Below are 17525 nucleotides of genomic sequence, written 5' to 3' on the forward strand. Positions count from 1 at the left end.
ACATCGATCGCACGAGGTAGGCATTCTTTATTCAATGTCGGAAAAAAATTGGCAGGATTTTTCCATGGGCTGACGAACTCACTGGCTAGAGACCTGTTTGGAAGCATCAAAAACCCAAAATTTTCATATAGACATGACTGGACAAATAATACCCGGGCCAGATCACGGACTGCTGATTCCCCGAGCTTATAGTTATTTTGGGGGGAGGGCGGACGTCGATTACTGAAAAACGGGAGTAAAAAAAGGCAACCGGCATCCAATCTCAAGGGCATAATTTTCCTCTCAAATTGCAGGAAATTCTGTTTTAGAGGGTTTGAAAATCCAAATTTTCCCGGGGGAGCATGCCCCCGGACCCCTGCCACGACGCTGTGAAAAAATCCTGGCGAGAACACTGGCGAGAACACTGGCGCCCTTGTGCCCTGACGTCTATATCAAGATTATTTTATCGGTTGTTTTTCTACCCGTTTGATTATGCCTGTCGGGGGGGAGGGCCATGTTGATTTTTTTGAGGTGGAGGGGGAGGGTCACGTTAGATTTTTTTGAGATGGGGGGGAGGGCCATCAAAATTTTTTTTGATCCGACTTCGAATGCACCAGCCCTCCCCCCCGATAAATATCGTACGGTCCCTAAAAGATTACTGTTCTTGGTGGTGAATGTTCTGTTCTTGGCAGACTGGCGCGCCAAGTCAGTGTGTGTCTTCACCAATGTATACGTGCACACTTTAGACAATGGATTAGCCGCCAGGCCATCACTTCACAGTTAAGTGGGGCAAGTCGTGTAAGGTAAATCTCCTATATAGATCCCAATGGTTGATGCGTTTTTATGGCATCAATGGATAGGTAAGAATGAAATAGACTACCTAAGGGAATGTAAATCGATATCCATTATATACGAAATTAACAGATCACGCCGGTTATCTGAACAGTTTGATTCTCATAGTTTTCTTGTCCTTGAAAAATAAAAATCTTTTCTTTTTTCAGGACAACGTAGCCGGAGCAGAGGACGAATTTGACGCCACTATCCAGGGGCCGTGGATGACACGGTGGGAAATCGTCCATCACAACAAACACACTCGCTCAATGGTCAACCCTGGAAAGTAGGGCACAACTAGCTATAGGGACATGACAATAGTCAGCAACAAGACGTCAAGTGCAAGTGGCCCATATTGTCGTAGGTTCAGGCCAATAGAAGGTTTTTCAGCACCAAGGCGAACATATTTTATCATTTGGATCAATACTGTATAACATTATACATTTGGTTTATGCATAAGTAAAATTTTATACATGTACTTTACACAGTTAAAAGGACTGTATAATCAATCTGAAACTATGAAGTGGTTGTACTGTTAACGTGCCCTTGTGAATTCTGTGAGCAGATAAGAATCTCATGTAACGTTACAACGATTGCAACAATATAACGTTACATTTATTAGCGTTAACGTTATCATGCATCGTTTCATTGTCAAACGCCCCTGATATAAACCATAACGTGTACATTTACTACACGAACCACGCTCTGATTATGTAGCAAGTAACTTTAACTAACGTTTCTTTGCATTGTTAGATTTAACAACGATACCACTGTTGCCTTTATTTGGTATAACCAGAGCAAACATCAAAGTAGATTTTCAATAAAAAAAGGATTAGTTAAAACTCGGGGTCTTTTCTTATTGCGTCGAATTAATTCAGTAACTCTAGATTGTGACACGACAACAACACAGAATTTCTACTATTGCTAGAACTATTAAAGATAGATTTACATTCTGCATTGTCGTTGTCTTTTGCAACACCCCCTACTGACCTGGTGGAATGGGCCAATTGTTAAGTAACCATGCTTGTGATTGGTCAATACTAAGCGGCGATGTAAGCCCTCGCGTGATTGGCCTACTGTAGACAAACTATCTTGTCTCTCATTGGTTGCCACAGTGTTTCCATAGTGACAAGGGAAGCACAAGTTCTGTTGTTTTGTTGACAAGGTCAAGTTGCCCTGGTCATTCTACGCTTGGATTTCGCAGCGAGAAGATGTCAGAAGTTTACTGTGAGACTAAACAAGCGTCAGGAAGCTTTCATCCGATGTCAGAGATGCATCAAGTGTCCTATTTGACCTTGGTAAGTTGATAATAGGATGTGTTGTTGTGTAAAAGGTTTACGGATCAAGTTTTGTAAAAGAATTGGCTCAAAAGACGTGATCTATCAACAGTAGATCTCTTTGCGATCATACTCGTCAGGACTTGTGGACAATGGAGCCCAGCCCACTGAGTTGTCCCCTGTATACAACGAGCTTTACTTGTAAGCTGTGCGCGTTTGTATTGTGTCCCTTTCTTGAGTTGAATAATTTTTGTGTGAAGATAAAAAAAGCATAGTGTGTAAGAATGAAACTGTGAAAAAAGAGCCCCGCCCGACAAAACAACGACAAACATTACAGACTCGCCTCTCCTTCATTTCTGACGCTACATGACAGCTAAAACACCCGTGTCTTATTTCAGGACGGCAAGTACCACGTCTGTGGACAGGATGCTGTGTACTACACAGATGATAACGGTACAGAACGGTTTGTAGAGGGCGGGACAGTGGACCTGTGCCTGACAGAAGACGAGTGGGGTTGCGTCATGCCGATAGACGATGGGTACGGGCCGGATTTCATCTTGAAGAAATATCTCGAATGCCCCTGTGAATATTATGAAGAGATAGAACAAGATGTTCAAGAATGTGAGGAGACAATGTGCGTCCAAGATCACGACGACATAGAGGCGGGAAAGTGGAATTTCCCATGGTTTAGTGCTTGGAGCGTTGAAGAGTTCCTGGATGAGATGGAAAATCTCCAGAAACCAAAGGAGGTAAACAACATTGACAGCATCAAGGCAACCAGCCACACGTCTCAGAATGACGGAGAAGTGTCCAAGAAGTTTGAGAAGGATCAGCCCCACAACCAACCACATGTGGAGAGTCAGAGGATGTGGGAAGACGGCATGACTATCTACATGTCGGAGAGTGATCTGGATGAACAGCTTCTGGGACATGCAGAGGTAAACTGGCTGTGTTGTTTTTGTTTATTTCTTTTTCAATGGTTTTGTCAATGTCAGAGAGTGATTTGGACAAACAACTGCAGTTTCTGGGGCATGATGAGGCAAACTGGCTGTCTCACTACAGTCTTGTTTCTTTTTCTTGTTTCTAATGTCCTTGTCAATGGTCTTAAATCTTTTGTTTGCTTGGTTTGTAAACTATAAATCTAAAAGTTCTAAACAATGTCATGGAGGGGATAAGCATTAAGGGGGCACACACCAGTTTATTTGGGGGTTCAAATGGAGGCGGCACACCCTCAAGTCTAGCGACCATCTCTTCCAGGGAATTATCCTGAAGGAAAATAACTGTATATGGGGTGAGAGGATATACCTTCAGCTACAAGACCAACTGAGTTTCGATCCTTCAACTTCTCTAATTTTGAAAAATTATAGGGAAAAAACATTATTTTCATGTCAAAAATGATGCACAAAATCGGGCATTTTCGCATTGGATAAAACAGATGAAGAAGATTTTTCCGGCAAGCACGACTGATACTGCCAGAAAGAGGAAAATCTAAAGACTAATCCAGCCAATTATAAAGAAAATTCTAGTACTACAGTTTTTTTAATCATCCACGGCGCGCGGCATTGCAACTTTGCTTGACACAGCGCTTCAGAGGTAAATCTAGGTCACGGGCCTCTTTACATTCAGGCGTAGGGATATCGCGGAAGCAACGCGCGGACCAAAACACAATTTGCACCAAAAACACACCATTTCCTACGCTTTTCAGCCATGTAACCGTTTAATGTCATTTCGCAGGAAATAATGAGAAATGTCAACTCAAACTTGGGCCCTCGGAAGCCTTTCGTCACTTTTTGGTCGCGGACTACCACGGACCCCGGTCGCGGAAGAACTGGGGTGTGCACCGTTAAGCTATGAGATACAAATGACTACAATGTATTCATCTTTACTTTAGGGTACATTGAGTCAGAACTTGTGGGAAGATGGCATGTCCATCTACATGTTGGAGAGTGATCTGGACAAACAACTGCAGCTTCTGGGGCACGATGAGGTAAACTGACTGTCCTGTTTCTTTTGATTGTTTCTAATGTCTTTTCAATGGTCTTTAAATCTTGTTTGTTTGGTTTATAAACACTAAATCTTAGAGTTTTAAACAGTATCATGGGGGGATATCAAAAGCATAGCTAAAAGATACAAATGACTACATTGTATTCATGTGATTACTTTAGGGTTCGTTGAGTCAGAACTTGTGTGAAGACGACATGTCCATCTACATGTCAGAGAGTGATGGTTGGACCAACTACACGTCGGAGAGTGATGGTTGGACCAACTACACGTCAGAGAGTGATGGTTGGACCATCTACACGTCAGAGAGTGATGGTTACACCATCTACACGTCAGAGAGTGATGGTTGGACCATCTACACGTCAGAGAGTGATCTGGATGAACAACTGCAGTTTCTAGGGCATGATGAGGTAAACTGGCTGTCTTGTTTCTTGTGTTTGTTTCTGTTTGTTCTTGTCAATGGTGTTGTTTGTTTGGTTTATAAACACTAAATCTAAGAGTTCTAAACAGTATCATGGAGGGGATAAGCATAGCTATAAAATACAAGTGACAACATTTTGTATTCGTCCTTAGGGTTCCTTGAGTCAGAACTTGTGGGAAGACGGCATGACTATCTACATGTGTGAGAGTGATCAGGACCAACAACTGCAGCTGTTAGGACAGACTGAGGTGGGTTGGCGGTCTTGTTCTTTTGTTTGATTTGATTAATAACACTGAATCTATGGGTTTTGAACAGTGTTATAATGGGATAAATATAGCTATAAGATACAAGTGACAACATTTTGTATTCATTGTTACTTCAGAGTTCATTGAGTGAGAACTTGTGGGAAGATGGCATGACCATCTACATGTTGGAGAGTGATCTTGACGAACAACTGCAGCTTCTGGGGCATGATGAGGTAAACTGACTGTCTTGTTTCTTAACTTAATTTCTAATGTCCTTGTCAATGTTTAGTCTTAAGAATGAGACTGACTTTTTTTGTGTACAATGTATTCATTGCACATCCAAAGGTTGATAATAGCAGATGTGCAGAATTCAGCAGCATTTTTCTGAAGAATCAATAGACTAACAATTGTACAGCTGGAATAGCTTTAGTTCTTTGTATTACCTACGAATATAAATAGTAATAAATCTAAAAATTGACAATATTCTGTAATACGAGCAGTTGAGGCACTCACTATTTGATAAGCCAAGCCTATGTGATTCACAGTTCTGTACAGTCAAAACTGCCCAAGAAGACCAAAGAGATCTGGTCTATGTGTACAGGATTCTAAATTTTGTGTAAATGGAAATTTATTTTAAGGATCACCAGAAACTGGTCAGGTGGTCCTTACATGTATGTGAAGGTGGTCACTTGTACAACTACAAGTTCAACATTTGTTTATGGATAAATTTATGGAAGAGCAAAACGACATGTCTGATTAACTGGTACAATATCTTCCTGTAGGTTCCCATGCTGCATGTTAGGGAGAGCGAGAATGTCTATAGTCCAGTCATGAAGACAGCTACCAGACTATCCAGATACGACCTACATCACGGGCCAGATCACATCGCTCACTCCCCAAGTCGTCCTCTGATTGGTAGCCGTGGTGACAGCAAGGAAAGGATTGTTTTGGATAGAGAGGATTGTTTGGTAAGTTTAAAGTTATTACACATCATAAGCCTGTCACACATAGCTGCCCTTCTCCCAGGTTGGAAGTCATTGAGAAAGTTCATCTGTGGTTGGGAGTTGGTCGTGAAGGGGCCTATGATAGTTGACTGTAGATTTTGAAAAAAAGTTAAAAGTCTTAGTCTGCTTGGTTGTGATCAGAGGAGCTAACTGAACATAGAATATGCTGGATTTAGGGCTTCAGACAACTTTGATCACTTTCACCTAAAATAAGTTTAGCTTTTAGTTTTAGCTTGAAAGGGATATATATTACTATGCCATGCCAGCTGCATATCTAACCCACCACTATCTTGTCGTTTCTCAGGAAGCACCATTGCCTGTATACACCATAACTGGTGCAAGGCACCAGAGAAAAGTTCACAAGGCAGACCCTCAGAGACGACTTCAGCAGGCAGCTATGTACAAGAGGCAGTCATTCAGTTTAAAGATATTTGATAAAGTTTGTTTCACCTACATCTGCTGCTCCTGTTGGCTTCTTCTCATGGGTTTACCAAGTCTTTTTACCCTTGTGATTGGGTTACAAAAGTTTGGTAAGTGTGTGGGAAAAAGCCAGCAGGGGCAGCAACGCTGGCAACCTCCCACATGACAGAGAACAGGTCCTACATCATCCGACTTGGCATTACAAGATGGAGGACATGTGTTCTGTTGTGTTGGAGGTTGTCATGGTAACTGACAACCAGACTATGGTTGCCAGGTAACCCAGTAGCTGCCCCTTTTTGCGTGCACCTATCAGTGTGAAGCTCAACAATTTGTCCACATGTTCTACATATCATCAACATACATAAATATCTTGGCTTCACACTGGTAGGTACACTAAAAATATTGTTCTGACAGTTAGTCATTCTGTTTGTAGTAGAGCTTTCAGTATCTTTATATACACCCCATCCTACAAACTCCAACTTGAACAGCACACCCAATACTTTGTCAGGAGAGACATGCATTGTAAGAAATTTCCTTCTATTAATAGAATTGGCCATTGCATACCATATACAAATGAATGTAGAAAGAATAAAACAAAAATCCAAGGGTTGACATAGTGGTAGAAAATGTTTAATGTCTCTCAGTTTGCCTAACAATGTTATACTATAAAATGACATGTTTTTTATGACCAGTGTATGAGAATCTCAGACTCTGTATACTTGACAGTCAAGATTAATAAATGTGAATGAATTTACTCAAGAGTTTATCTGCTGTCTTACACATATGAGTTTGTAATTAGTGTACCTGCTTTTGATTTAAAACAAGTAGCATGATGGATTTATGAATATATACAAAGTCATTCAATGAAAGAGGATATTCACTGGAATGGAAGGTCACTTTCACATAGATGCCTTTTCTACTTTGGAAGAAATTGGCAAAAGAAGGGGCACATGAAAGGAAATGGACAATGATAGGACTTTTGTTGCCCAGGTTCCACATTCGGTATCAGTCATACGCCACAGTGTAGCTTCAAACTGTTGACTTGTTTCACCAGCTCACCGATCTTGTCACCCCTGAAACAAATAAACAAACAAACTTAAAGGAGATAAGAAAAACAGTCTATGGTCAAGCAGTGGCCTTCCTCTACATGACAGGATATAGAGGATACTAATTGTCACGTTGAAGTCTTGTGGTATGTGTCAATGTGAAATTCACATTAGATTCAGGGATACATCAACATATGACACTCATTCTTTTGTCACCCATAACTGAGGTGAAGTATGATGCTTCTTTCAAGTAGCCAGAGGTGCAATGCCACTTTGCTACAGCTCATTTTTTTTTTTCACCAATTGTACTGAGCAACCCCTTCTCTTCTCGATAAGTGTGTTGGGTTCTTTTACGTGAAGAAGTTTGATGCCTGAGGCTAATGCTTGAATATCCATCATGCAGCAGCTGGCTTTATGCCACCTTCTGAAGTACCAAATGCCTCTAGTAGATTCATCTTCTCTTCTCTTAGTTGGAACTTAACTTTCCACACTAGGGGTATCTACCAGACTAAGTACAGATCATTCAGGTTCGGTTCAGGTCCAGGGAATTACAATGTAGGTCCAGGTCCTGACCTGAATCTGATTGTGAAGACATGTGAATGGGCGATACTCCCAAGAATGGTCCATTTTGCTATTAAAGAAACTGTTTGGTGGAATATCCACTGGCGTTTTCAAAACCTATATTCATGGAAACAATGCTAACTGTTACCTTAGACTAAGTTTGACTGCAGAAATATACATGTCACTATAAAATAGATACTATATGTTCTCTTGTTATTTTCTTGGATCGGTCGCACAAGAAAAAACGGTTTTATACCACCTCTATTCTACACCCAATACAAGCACGAGTATTGAAAGAATTGCAGAATGAGACTTACTCTTGCTTGAGCAGTTCTTTCATGTGTTTGCTCTGTGATTGGCTGAGAGCAGGGCTGGAGGACTGCCGAGCCTGCTGGGTAACCTGCCTTTTCTGGTAGTCCCACTTGGTTTTCACCTTGGAGAGAAAAAACAAATATACTATAAATATAAATATACTGTAAATGTATTCAAGTTTGTGGGGATCTAAGCAGAAAAATGAAGTATTCGTCGTGGTTTTAAGTTAACGGAAGTACCATATACTTAAGTCACATACTGTAGCTAAAAGGGAAAATGTTTGGGATGGTTTTGAGTTTGTGGTGAAGCCGCCACTGCGAAATCCCCGAACGTAAAACCACCACAAACATTTCTGCATTAAAGAATTCTGCATTGAAGAATGTACCCAAGACAATGATATCCATTGTTATCACCACCGTATATAGTAAAGTAGATTCATCTATGTCGGTTTGAATACAGTTCCTAAACGGGGAACATGCGGCTCCAGCGTCTTTTCTGAAGATGTGGCGTAAGTGTGAACGGTTGGCTTGAGGTTGTCCTTCTCCACATACACATTGTTATCACCACCTGTTTGACTGTACCCACCTGTTGTGTGGAGTTCTTCAGGTGCTTCAGTTTCTCCTGCAGGGACTCCAGCTCCTTCTTCATACTGACCTCAGCATCAGACAGCACAGGGAGCCGGGCTTGCAGATTCTTCAAAACATTCTCCACTCTGAACATCAAAACAAAACAAGAGATTGAAAATCTAATGAGATGTTTGAGTTTTTTGTATGTCTTGCTTAATTGTAGTTCATAAATCATGAAAAGACGGTTTTCATTAATATTGCTTATTGCCTGTGTCCATTGATCACTTTCTGTCACTTAATAGTATGACAAGCATATGAAAATACATACACAGAAATGCAAAACAATACTTCCCCTGTGAATTAGTAGGCTCAACCATTGACCCCATGACCTGGAATGTCTGTTAGGAATAATAAATAACTAATTCTACCAACACTGAACTCTACTACCTGTAACCCACAACACTGACTTTTTTGTCCTTCATACTTCCTTCCAAACTGTGGTGCAAAGTGCCTGTACCAGCATATTGCATTAACACACTGAAAGCAATACTTCCAAATACTGAGGCAAAAATTTTATTGCTTTTTAAGTTTGCCATTTAACATAGTATCAGATGCATCTAATACAATGTTAAATGGCAAAAATATGCCAGAATAAGGAAAGGTCCCAAAACACACCAGTCACATGACACTACAAAAATACAAACAAACCTTCTTAAATACTCCTGTTGCTTCTCATTGGCTTCTTCATATTTCTCGGCGAGTTTCTCAGCTGTCTCAGTCAGACTCTTCCTGTCCTCCCGTAGTGTGTGAAGGTCTGTTTGCTGCTGGGCTTTCTGTTCCTTCAGTAAGTCCACTCTGTAGAAACATAGATGGAAAGTGGACATAACTTATGACTGTGTACTGCTACAGGATAGTCTTACTGGGTTACTGGTAACAATGTTTCTCAAGGTACATGTACAAGCCAGGGAGACTTATAAGTTAGAATAATCTATGATTAATTTTTGCTTACCAAAGTGGCTCATGTATTGAGTGCAGTTACATATAACATGCACCTTTAATAGTCTGTACACATTGTTTTCTTGTTTATGTAGCCTAACTGTTGTGGAAACTCTCATAACACATTCCTTGCACCCTGATTTGAGTCTGTTGTTAACAAACTTAAAATGGGATCTCTCTCAGCTCAATACAATTGTCAAAACAACCAGATTGCAATCTCCACCCTGGTGTACACATGTATGTTTGTACAAGTATGTTCTATACATGTATGTGCCAACTGTAAACCCCTATTTTTTAACCTTGTGTGATCTTCACACAATACCCCGATAAAAAAACCCAGTGAGTACCCCTACCTCTTCTCCACCTCTTCCCTGGCCTGGTACTGTTTCTTGATATACTCGTCCCTGAACACCTGGGTCGCTCGGGTCAGTAGCTGGAAACATTCCTGGTCAGACGGCTGCGAACCCTTTGGGATGGACCTTAAGAACAAAAACATTTGTTTCTCAAGCGCACTGAGGCTAATATGAAGAAAATATCATACAAGTTACCAGCAGACAAATGTAAAAAGTCAATACATGTACATTAGTCCACAGTAAGGAAACATACTTGAATTAGCCTAAATGCTACCACACTCTCTACATCTGGAATGTTTGAGACACAAAATGTAGAACAAGGAGAACTTAACAACAGATTTTTCCATTTTAGGTCTTTCCTTGTAAGGTTGTGCACCAGAGATGAACAAAACTTCCTCCTATGTTTTTCCTTGGAAATCAGGTGAAAATCAATACACATGCTGATGTCATCCATAAAATTTACTTACTTTGACTTATCACATAAAAAGACACCATCTAGACAACCAACATGTTAAATCATGATGACAATGACAATGACGTTTATTGCATGTTCAAGCCCAAATAGGGCTAAATGCAAATGATATAAATTTAATAACAACATGTCGACAATGATATGTCATAAAAGGCAAAGGTGTCTACAGAAAGTCTTACTTGAGGATAGGATTGGATGCATCTCTTCTCAAGATATCTCTGATGTGTTGGTCAAATGGCTTGGAGTGGAGCTTCCTCAGAGGGGAGGTGACTGGTTGGGAGGGTAAGGAGGAGAGTGTGGGGGGAGGGGGGTTGGCATAGTGTGTCCTGGTAAAAGGGGAATCAAGGGGCAAACAATTTAGTAAGATTGAAATCCAACGAACTTTAATACATTAACATACAACATTTTCTGCACTGAATCTAATCTATCATGAAGAAAAGGGCAAATATACAGTCAAACATGTACAAGTGATCACCGTTATGTAAGGACCACCTGCTTAACGTGATTTTGGTGGACCTTGGAATAGTTACTACTAGTAGATTATTGTGATACTATTTCTTAAGAAGTAAGACCACTGTCTAGCAATCACCTGTCCACATACACAAGACATGTACACCAAGTAGTCTTCTTGGATAGTTTTGACTGTACACAGCAAGGATAGCCCATTGCTTTTAACTTGTGACTTTGTTTTTTCACATTCGTTTCTTATATTTCCACATCTACCTTTATGCAACGTAACAGAAACACTGCATAGACGTTTTTGTTCCTTGGTAAGGTTTATCATGGATAAGATTCATTAAACGCTTTAAGGACACTTACAGAAGAGGCAAGGCAATGCATGTGACATCGGATGTGAGACACAGGAGGGTGGGGCCCAGCAGCTGGTCTCCCACCACAGTTAGTCCCAGTATGGGTGCAGGAGGGCTGTGGGGGAGATACATGTATGTGTACATGGAATTTCATGCTACTCAACCATGGTGCCGTTCAGTATGGTACATTTATGTAAAAAGAAATTTTCTAAAACTGGGCTAAATCTAAAACTACTCTGCAATAAGACTTGTTTCTCATGTGCATAATGATGTTCACATGTTTGCATGTTTTGATATCCACAAATTGCCTGTAGTCATGCAAAACATTTATTTTAGCTCAAAACATTTAGTAGATATCAAGATGCAACTGATGTAAGTTTGTAGCTTTGATCATTAATATCATGCACATAAAAAATACATTTTCATTGCAGTGGTATGTACAAAAGCACTGCATTTTTAGACGAAAATAATAGGCACAATAAAACTTGATGACATCATCCATGATCCAAAAAAATCATATTTCTAATTCTTTCATGCCCAGCTATCAATATTCAGTGTAGATACAGTCCTTTTGTAATTCATTACTTAGAAAACAATGGAAGGTCCAAATACCAATTTAGCCAGGGAGGAAACCTTACTAATGCAGAACCACATGTTACCTGGACGGCACAGGTCTGGTACACACCAGGTGTTCTACTATACAGGGCTGGTCACGGCTCAGCTCCAGCAGGCTGTCTTTGTCTTCCTCATCTACAAAATAAACACAATGGAGAGACTTCAGGGCATGTATTAAGTATGATATTATTCACCTTGTTGTATAATAACCATGTTGTATTCATACAGCCAGGAGGTACCAGGTACCCATCTATTGTTGTAACATACTCGAGGCACAACTTGGAACATGGGACCTCAATTTTATGTCCTTTCTGAAAAAAGAATGCAGCTTCAACCGGGATGCCCTTCCCCAAATTCAAACAGAGATCTTCCAGTAACCAGCCAATTGGAACCAAGAGCTCAACTGTGAAGCTGGTAGTACCAGTTGAGCTACAGGGACATCCCATATTCAAGAGCCATCTACGCTGATCAGCAAAAACACCCGTGGAGTAGTAGGCATCCTTCCATCTTTGCAGATGATGGTAGCGCTCTGTCTGAAGTCACGGAGGGGAAGTCGCATCATACAAATGATACATGTTGCACAATTAATCTAACAATACAACCCACTGTCAGATACATTTTGTACAACAATGTAAATTATTCCTTAACAATGACTTCTAACTCAACCCACCTGACTGGGAAAAGCGATGAAGTTTGTTGATCCAGGGCAGAGCCACGCTGTGCACCCCCATTGCATGAGAACAATGGTACCTTCCATCAGAGCTGGGATCTGGACAGAGAAGTGACATTGTATATTTTTTTATCCTTTGCAAAATATTTCATTTCAACAGATTATTAAATACTGTTAATCTTGAAACATTTACAATGGTTTACTTTTGCAGTTTTTGGAGCGCCTTTCCGTCAGGCGATATGCTTTTACCCTGGTTAAATAAAGAATAAACAAAGAAACTGCAAATATGATTTTTCATGCTACAGCATTGTTTCCAATGCAAACTTATATTAAAATAATGCGAAAACCTCCTTTCCTCTCCTAATGGAAAATCCCTGAGTAAAAACATAGATTTACAGTATTAAGTAAAATGTAAGGCTTGTAAAACTGAACATATCAATCATCAATAGAATTACCTGGGTGTAGCCTTATAGGACAGTTGTCAGGTTGGTAGTCAGGGTAACTGTCAATGTCGTCTGGTGTTCCACCCAGGGACAGCTCCAGCTCTACACTCTCATACACGTACAGGGATGGCTCGGGCATGTCCTGGGTATCTCTGGTGCTCACATCACTGCCTGTCCACGATACCTCTGACTAGGGGGAGAAAAATGGCAGGTTTTACCTACATTCTTCTTCTCTTCTTTTCCAGTTAGTGCCCAAGATCATCACGTTGATCATTATGACACGTACACAAGGTACCCCAATTGTATGTATGATCCACTTGCACCAAGGAGGACCCCTACTCTTTTTGATAAGTGCGGTGGGTTCTTTAACATGCTCAAGGTGTAGCTCTCCCCTAACATGGAACCTCCATTTAATGTTCTATCTGAGGGACATTCAATTGCACATGTTGTGTAGAGTGGACTCATTACTCAAGCTACCAACAACTTTCACACCACAGTCATCCTTCTGTAAGACATCTGGAGTAGCAACATTTAATTGCACATTCTTATTTTTAATAATACATGGAAAGATTAATGTCAATACCCTTCTGTCATCATCTTCTTCCTCCCCCTGCAGTACAATACAATGGTACAGTCTGCCAGTTGTGGTTGCTATGACAACCAGGGGTGGGTTGCACGGCAGACACAGGATAGAACAGGCGTCGATGCCGTAGTTGTCATCAGCAGGAGGGTGCATGGTTAGGGGGCCTTGCAGGGACACTTTAGGGCTGTGAAAATGAAGAGAACAACATAAGTCTATGTAGAGGAAAGTTCATAGATATGTTACCCTACAGAGTAATAAACTTCATGGACAAGAAAGAACAGTTTCTATTTTCAAGTTGAGACAGACAAAACGTCTGTTAGAAATTGCACAGTCTCTGGCTGAAAGTTGACCTGAACCTATTTTCAAACCATGTTTATTATGGCACAAGATAGACATGTTTGAACAAACAGATCCTTTGCTATGGTCTCCTCATTCATTCAAAAAGATTTAAATCAAATAAAAAGCAAGGTTCTTTTCACTTTCTTGAAAAAAAAAAGAGGTATTGTTTTGGGTGTGTATGTGTGTGTGTGTATCTGTCTGTCTGTGTTTTTACAAATTTGTGGACAGCAATAACTTGGTGAATTGTGATATTTGGTACTAGTATGTGGGTAGGTGTTTGCAAGATACTAGTAAAAGTCAAGGTTGATTTTGAGCCCTGTTGTGTGTGACCTTGGTACTGCGGCAGAACTTTCTATGGACAAGCTACATGTATGGTCACTATTTTTGGGTGGTAGAGAGCTCTTGTTTCTTCTAGCATTACATTTACACAATTCATCAGATATAGAGGAATTCCCAACTAGTCTTTACCTTTTCTGTTCTAAACTTGTCAGTAAATAATACACATCCTCGTTTCCCCTCAGCACAAAGACAGGGTACATCGTTTCTGTCTTCCTTGTTTGATCGCTCTTCCATTTCATCTTCTCTTGCACAGGCATATCAACGGGTGGGGCAAACGTAAAGGAAACTGCAGTCTCTCCTGAAAAACAACAACACAGTGAAAAATGAATATACAACAAAGTATGAAATCAAGCATACTATCTCTTAACTCACTATTAATTTCCTACGAATAGAATTTTAGCCTAAAGCTGCAAAAGGTAAAAGTTATAAACTTGACAAAGTAATAAATTTCAGTGCAATCAATAATTAAGATGGTAAGGTGGTCCTGTGTTAAGGTTTGTTAACTGACAAGTAGAATTAGAATCTAAAGGTTCTGGGTTCAAATCTACAGCAAGCCCCAATCTTGTGACCTCTGGAAGGGAATCTATTTCCTCACTCAACACAGGTGAATAAGGGTACCTAGCTGTGGTTAGCGACGTCCTCTCAGACTGAAGGAGGCCCCATGTTTGAGGAAACATAATTTTAAATTGCACCACTTATTGAAAAGAGTAGGTCCAAAATAAATACCAGATATCAATCAATGACCTTACCCAGTGCTTGATTGAAGGTGGCACTGCTAGTGGAGTGAAGGGAGAAACTGTCGGCAAACTCTCCCAGCTGGAAAGACTGGTACGGGCTGTCAGGCTTCTCTATGTCGTATATTCTGTTAGAATCACAGGTAAAAAAGGTGATGAGGAAAAATATGGTACATGCACCATTGCAGGAAAGCTTGATCTACGTGTAATGAGGATTATCAAAATCTAATTCTCCTGAAGCATTGGAACACAAAATAAAACACCAATGCACCAAAATGCACTAAGATTGAAATCTACATCAGTATAGACATGTACGTCAATGCATGCATGCCTGCTTACACTCTGTGAATCTTTCTTCTGATCCAGAGACATGATAGTGATGTAGGTTGGAACATAGGAATCACTTTCAATCAGTATTAATCTGTGAATTTGTGTGGCCGAGAGGATAGTGGGTAAGGGTTAGTGTCAGGGTGACACATTCATTGCTAGACTGTACTAGTAGGATAGACTCATTCCTCTAATTGACATCTATCGCACAGCAGTCATCCCTCAGTAAGACATCTGGAGCCGCATATTTCCAGTCAAGAAACTTTCTTCAGCATGCCTGCATTCATTGGTAGACTGTAATTCAACTTGACTGAACATAGTCTGGAAGAAAGGACTGTTCTGGCCCACCTGAGCACATTGTCTGATGTGAGGATGACCAGATGGGTGTCTGAGGGGCTGCCTGGATGCCAGTCTACTTGCAGCAGCTGCAAGGAACTCTGGGTAGCAAACAATCTCTCCGCTACTGGATATGATCTGCAGGAACAAAGTAACATGATTCAAGTTAGTACAATTCAACAATGAAGCATGGGGTATTTCATACCTACAAATTACTATACCCTGTCAGGTACTTACAAAACTTCAGGCTATAATTCTACAAATGCAGTGAATGATTCTAAAAGCTTTGCAGTCTGACTAAGTTTTACAATTTCAAAGCTTTACTTTCAGACTGGAAAAGTTTAATGTACGTAATATAGTATATTACGTATAACAATATAATAACAATGTAACTTGTAAAAAGTTGCATCTTTTTCTTTTTGACAGAGATGCAAACTCATAACGCTGATTGCTGAATGCCTTTGGGTTCATGTGATTTAAATTTGCGGCAAGGAGAAAATGAAGAGTTCTCCATGGTGTTAAGTTTAAGATTGCGTTGAAGTCACACAACTGTACTGTATAAAGTAATGGAAATACTGGTGGCTTTTGGCTCAACTCTCGAGGTGAAGCAGTCACCAAGAAAACCATGAACATTGAACCATCACCAAAATTTCAAGAATTACAGTAATGACTCTCTACCTGCAGTTGACCTTGTCCTTGCCTCCCTCGAACTCGGCGTGTTTGCCCCACCTCCTGGGCACCTCCATGATGCTGACCCCACCAGGCCCCCACAGGGCGACGTGGTTCCCGGTTAGACTGAACTTCACATGGTGGACATCAGACAGAGGAGGGTCTGTGCACAGGAGGGTCTGTGTGGGGAAAAACAGGATCATGATGATGGAAAGGTGTATAGAATTGAGGTCACTGAAGGGTTTATGAAAGACTTGATTGGAGAGTAGAATCATTGTTTACTTCAGGGTACAAATTTACGGTATGATGATCTGGATGTTTTCCGGTCATGCACTTTCCCCATCTGTGAGATTGCGTGGCGCAGCGGCAGTGTGTCCAACCAAACCAAACCATCATTCCCCGTCGGTGTAAATGTTTCCCCGACATGCACATAATCTATGTTGCTGTACAAGGATGTCGTTTATACATTTTGTGCAATATTCCTCTTGCATAGTATTAGTAGCATTGTTTTAATACTATTGTTGAATTTTGATGCTTATCAAGATTATGTGGTACGGGGGCATTCCCTGCCATATATACACATCACTGGAACTGGAAGCGATATGAAGAATGGCTATTATGATGCATAATTGCTTAATCTTGACTAAGGTTATATTTTAGCCTATTATTGTATACGGACGTGTTCAAATTACATGTACAAAATATTTAATCTCATAATTTCTCAGGGCACAAGCACCCCCCCCCCCCTTAAAAATTAGTCGGGGACACTTCAACAAGGGCTACAAGGCCACCAAAACATAGAAGATAGATGCATAATTTGCGAATCATTACATAAATCGTGACAGGGAATATCTGAATATCAACAACAGTTGAGTTTCACTTTCAGTCGGACCTGAAACTTCAGCGGTCGCTTTTCAACTTCGGCTTCATCTTGTAGCAGTGTCTTCAAGTTCGCCGTCACCAGAGTGGAGTTTCGGCCGTTCCACGCATAGATATCTCCGTCCTGAACTACCACCAGACCTCTAGCCTCCGTTCTGTTTGACTTGCCGTCGCTCTCTCCTCGTCTAAGGTGCAGAAACAGGGGGTGATCGTTGAGAACATTTCGCCACGATTTTGCCTCCGAGACCGCCATTTTGCCGTTTGACTTTTGTGTGACCTGCGCAGATGAAAGCAGGGG

At 40.7% G+C, this 17525-nt stretch overlaps 2 protein-coding genes across 4 annotated transcripts in view; one reads left to right on the forward strand and one right to left on the reverse strand.

Annotated features, from left to right (window-relative positions):
- Positions 1 to 6930, forward strand: part of LOC118426668 — a 30946-nt gene extending 24016 nt beyond the window's left edge. The window contains exons 1-8 of one of the 3 annotated variants that reach the window (XM_035836189.1): positions 1943 to 2108; positions 2486 to 3025; positions 3979 to 4074; positions 4253 to 4498; positions 4662 to 4757; positions 4892 to 4987; positions 5537 to 5722; positions 6063 to 6930. In XM_035836189.1, the coding sequence (XP_035692082.1) occupies positions 2022 to 2108; positions 2486 to 3025; positions 3979 to 4074; positions 4253 to 4498; positions 4662 to 4757; positions 4892 to 4987; positions 5537 to 5722; positions 6063 to 6344 (1629 nt within the window). In that variant the 5' untranslated portion in view covers positions 1943 to 2021 and the 3' untranslated portion in view covers positions 6345 to 6930. Of the gene's footprint in view, positions 1 to 980; positions 2109 to 2485; positions 3026 to 3978; positions 4075 to 4252; positions 4499 to 4661; positions 4758 to 4891; positions 4988 to 5536; positions 5723 to 6062 lie in introns of those variants that run through there. The other 2 variants (XM_035836190.1, XR_004832441.1) reach the window with 2 other exon arrangements.
- On the reverse strand, positions 6793 to 17519 carry LOC118426666 (nucleoporin 88-like). Its single transcript, XM_035836187.1, has 16 exons — positions 17241 to 17519; positions 16358 to 16527; positions 15692 to 15817; positions 15032 to 15144; positions 14412 to 14580; positions 13605 to 13788; positions 13034 to 13211; positions 12579 to 12677; positions 11953 to 12043; positions 11304 to 11408; positions 10664 to 10810; positions 10013 to 10138; positions 9372 to 9518; positions 8683 to 8809; positions 8103 to 8218; positions 6793 to 7251 (listed from the first exon to the last, which is right to left on the reverse strand). The coding sequence occupies exons 1-16, from the start codon at positions 17478 to 17480 to the stop codon at positions 7188 to 7190; spliced, it is 2202 nt and encodes a 733-aa protein (XP_035692080.1). The 5' UTR covers positions 17481 to 17519; the 3' UTR covers positions 6793 to 7187.
- Positions 17520 to 17525: the final 6 nt, after the last annotated feature.

This window comes from Branchiostoma floridae, chromosome 11, assembly GCF_000003815.2.
Source record: "Branchiostoma floridae strain S238N-H82 chromosome 11, Bfl_VNyyK, whole genome shotgun sequence".
In the NCBI taxonomy this organism is placed as follows: domain Eukaryota; kingdom Metazoa; phylum Chordata; class Leptocardii; order Amphioxiformes; family Branchiostomatidae; genus Branchiostoma; species Branchiostoma floridae.